The 1,918-nt window shown below is 53.5% G+C and overlaps 1 protein-coding gene across 1 annotated transcript in view; it reads right to left on the bottom strand.

Annotated features, from left to right (window-relative positions):
- The window catches only part of RPL8 (ribosomal protein L8), a 3,654-nt gene extending 1,980 nt beyond the window's left edge, over window positions 1–1,674 (bottom strand). Inside the window, exons 1-2 of the mRNA XM_031060191.1 lie at window positions 1,507–1,674; window positions 7–148 (exon numbers count right to left, since the gene is read on the bottom strand). Of these exons, the coding sequence (XP_030916051.1) occupies window positions 7–148; window positions 1,507–1,644 (280 nt within the window). The 5' untranslated portion in view covers window positions 1,645–1,674. The remainder of the gene's footprint in view (window positions 1–6; window positions 149–1,506) is intronic.
- Window positions 1,675–1,918: the final 244 nt, after the last annotated feature.

The raw sequence follows: 1,918 nt of genomic DNA on the forward strand, positions 1-1,918 counted from the left end.
GCCCTCCTTTCTCCCCGCAGTAGACGAACTGGCCGGTGTGGATGCCCTCGGCGGCGATGAAGAGCTCCGTGCGTTTCTTGAAGCGGTATGGGTCGCGGAAAGCGATCTTGGCCAGCGGCGCGCCCCGCCCGGGGTCGTGGATGATGTCCTGTGGGAATGCAGAGCTGCTCTAGGGCAGGACACGGCCCCTGCCTCCCTGTGAGGGTGGGAGGCCCTGGCACAGGCTGCCCCATCCCTGGAAGTGTTCACAGCCAGGCTGAGTGGGGCTTGGAGCAAGCTGGGATAGTGGAAGGTGTCCCTGCCCATGGCAAGGGACTGGACCTGGATGAGCTTTAAGGTCCCTTCCAGCCCAAATCATTCACTGATCACAGGACAATGCCTGGGTAAGTGTGCTGCTTGGAGCTAATCCTGTCTGAACAGTTCTATTCCTGACATTCTGCAGGAATCCAGTCTCTCCCTATAAGAAATCCACTTTCACTTTGCACAACCACCTTTGGGCAGCACAGAGCTGGGCACAGGCAGAGACTTCTCCCTGTGTTTCCTTGGGATTGCAGCATTTCTAACAATCTGCTAAAACAAAGTTTCTGAAGCTCCTAAATAAGGAAGCACAACTTGTTTCTTTTACACTTGAAAAAAACACGTGCATTCTGTTCCTGATGCACACTGGGATTAAAACACCCAACCATGCATTTACAGACTACAGACAAGTGACTCTGACACATCTGTAAGATGTGTTTGTTTTTTAGGACAGCTCACAAACTGTTGGTGTCCACTGCTGACGTTTTTTCAGCCCTGTTGGCCAAATCCCCTGTGTAGGACCAAGTTCAAGCCAAACATTACTACCCACCTTCTACCATCACTGCAGTTAAGTGAAGATGAAGAAAATTCTCTCTACAACTGAACATGACCGGGCTGTAAAACGCTGACGAACTGCTCAGAGCACCTAGACAGTAGAACTGCTGGCACTCCACAGTCCCTGACACCCCAAAAAAGTCCATGCAGCACCCCTGAACCACTAGCACACCCCAAATTTGAACCACTAGCACACCCCAAATTTGAACCACTAGCACACCCCAAATACAGGTACTGCCTTGCTCCTACTGTTCAAGACTAAAATTATGGATATCACTTGGCATTTACAAATATTTGATTTTTTTAAAAACATTAACTACATGGGAAACTTCCCAGCCACGTTTCCCGAGGCACAGGGAATTCCTAGGCAACATAAAACCACGGTGGTACTGCTACTCTTAGCAAAGCTCCAGCAAAAACCCCACTGCTGACCAAGGGTGCCCCCTCTGCTGAGATCTTCTCACAAACCTACAAGAGTTTAACTTTGCACGGAATATGATCTATTTAAGAGCAGAGAACCCCGGATCGGGACCAGACGGGATAAGGCCCAGCCACAGGGCCGCGGGCAGCGCTGGCAGGGCAGGGGGAGTGAGGCTGGGGCCCAGGGACGCGGTGCCCAAAGCCCCCGAGCAGCGGAGCCGGGCCCGCCCGTACCTTGACGATGCCCTTGATGTATCCGTGCCGCTCGGCGAAGTCCACGGCGCGGAGCTTGGCCGGGCCCTTCCTGTGCTTCACGTGGGCGCGGAACACGGAGCCCGCGCCTTTCCTCTGCCCGCGGATGACGCGGCCCATGGCGCCCTGCGGGGACACGGGGACAGCTCAGCGACACCCCCGGCACGCTCAGCGGCATCCCATCCCTGCTCCATCCTCGCCCTGCCCCTGCCCGCGGCCGCCCGGGCGCGTTATAAAAAGAACTCTTTCATGATCTCCAGCTTTCTGAAGAAGATCTGGTCCCTGGAGTAAAAAAACATGACAAATAATCAATCCTACTTAGAGTGGACACTCAGTTTTCTTAACCAAAGTCAAATTAATAACTCTTGCACCACTCCCTGATGCTCTTTCCTTT

Source organism: Geospiza fortis, unplaced genomic scaffold (genome assembly GCF_000277835.1).
Source record: "Geospiza fortis unplaced genomic scaffold, GeoFor_1.0 scaffold20, whole genome shotgun sequence".
NCBI lineage: Eukaryota > Metazoa > Chordata > Aves > Passeriformes > Thraupidae > Geospiza > Geospiza fortis.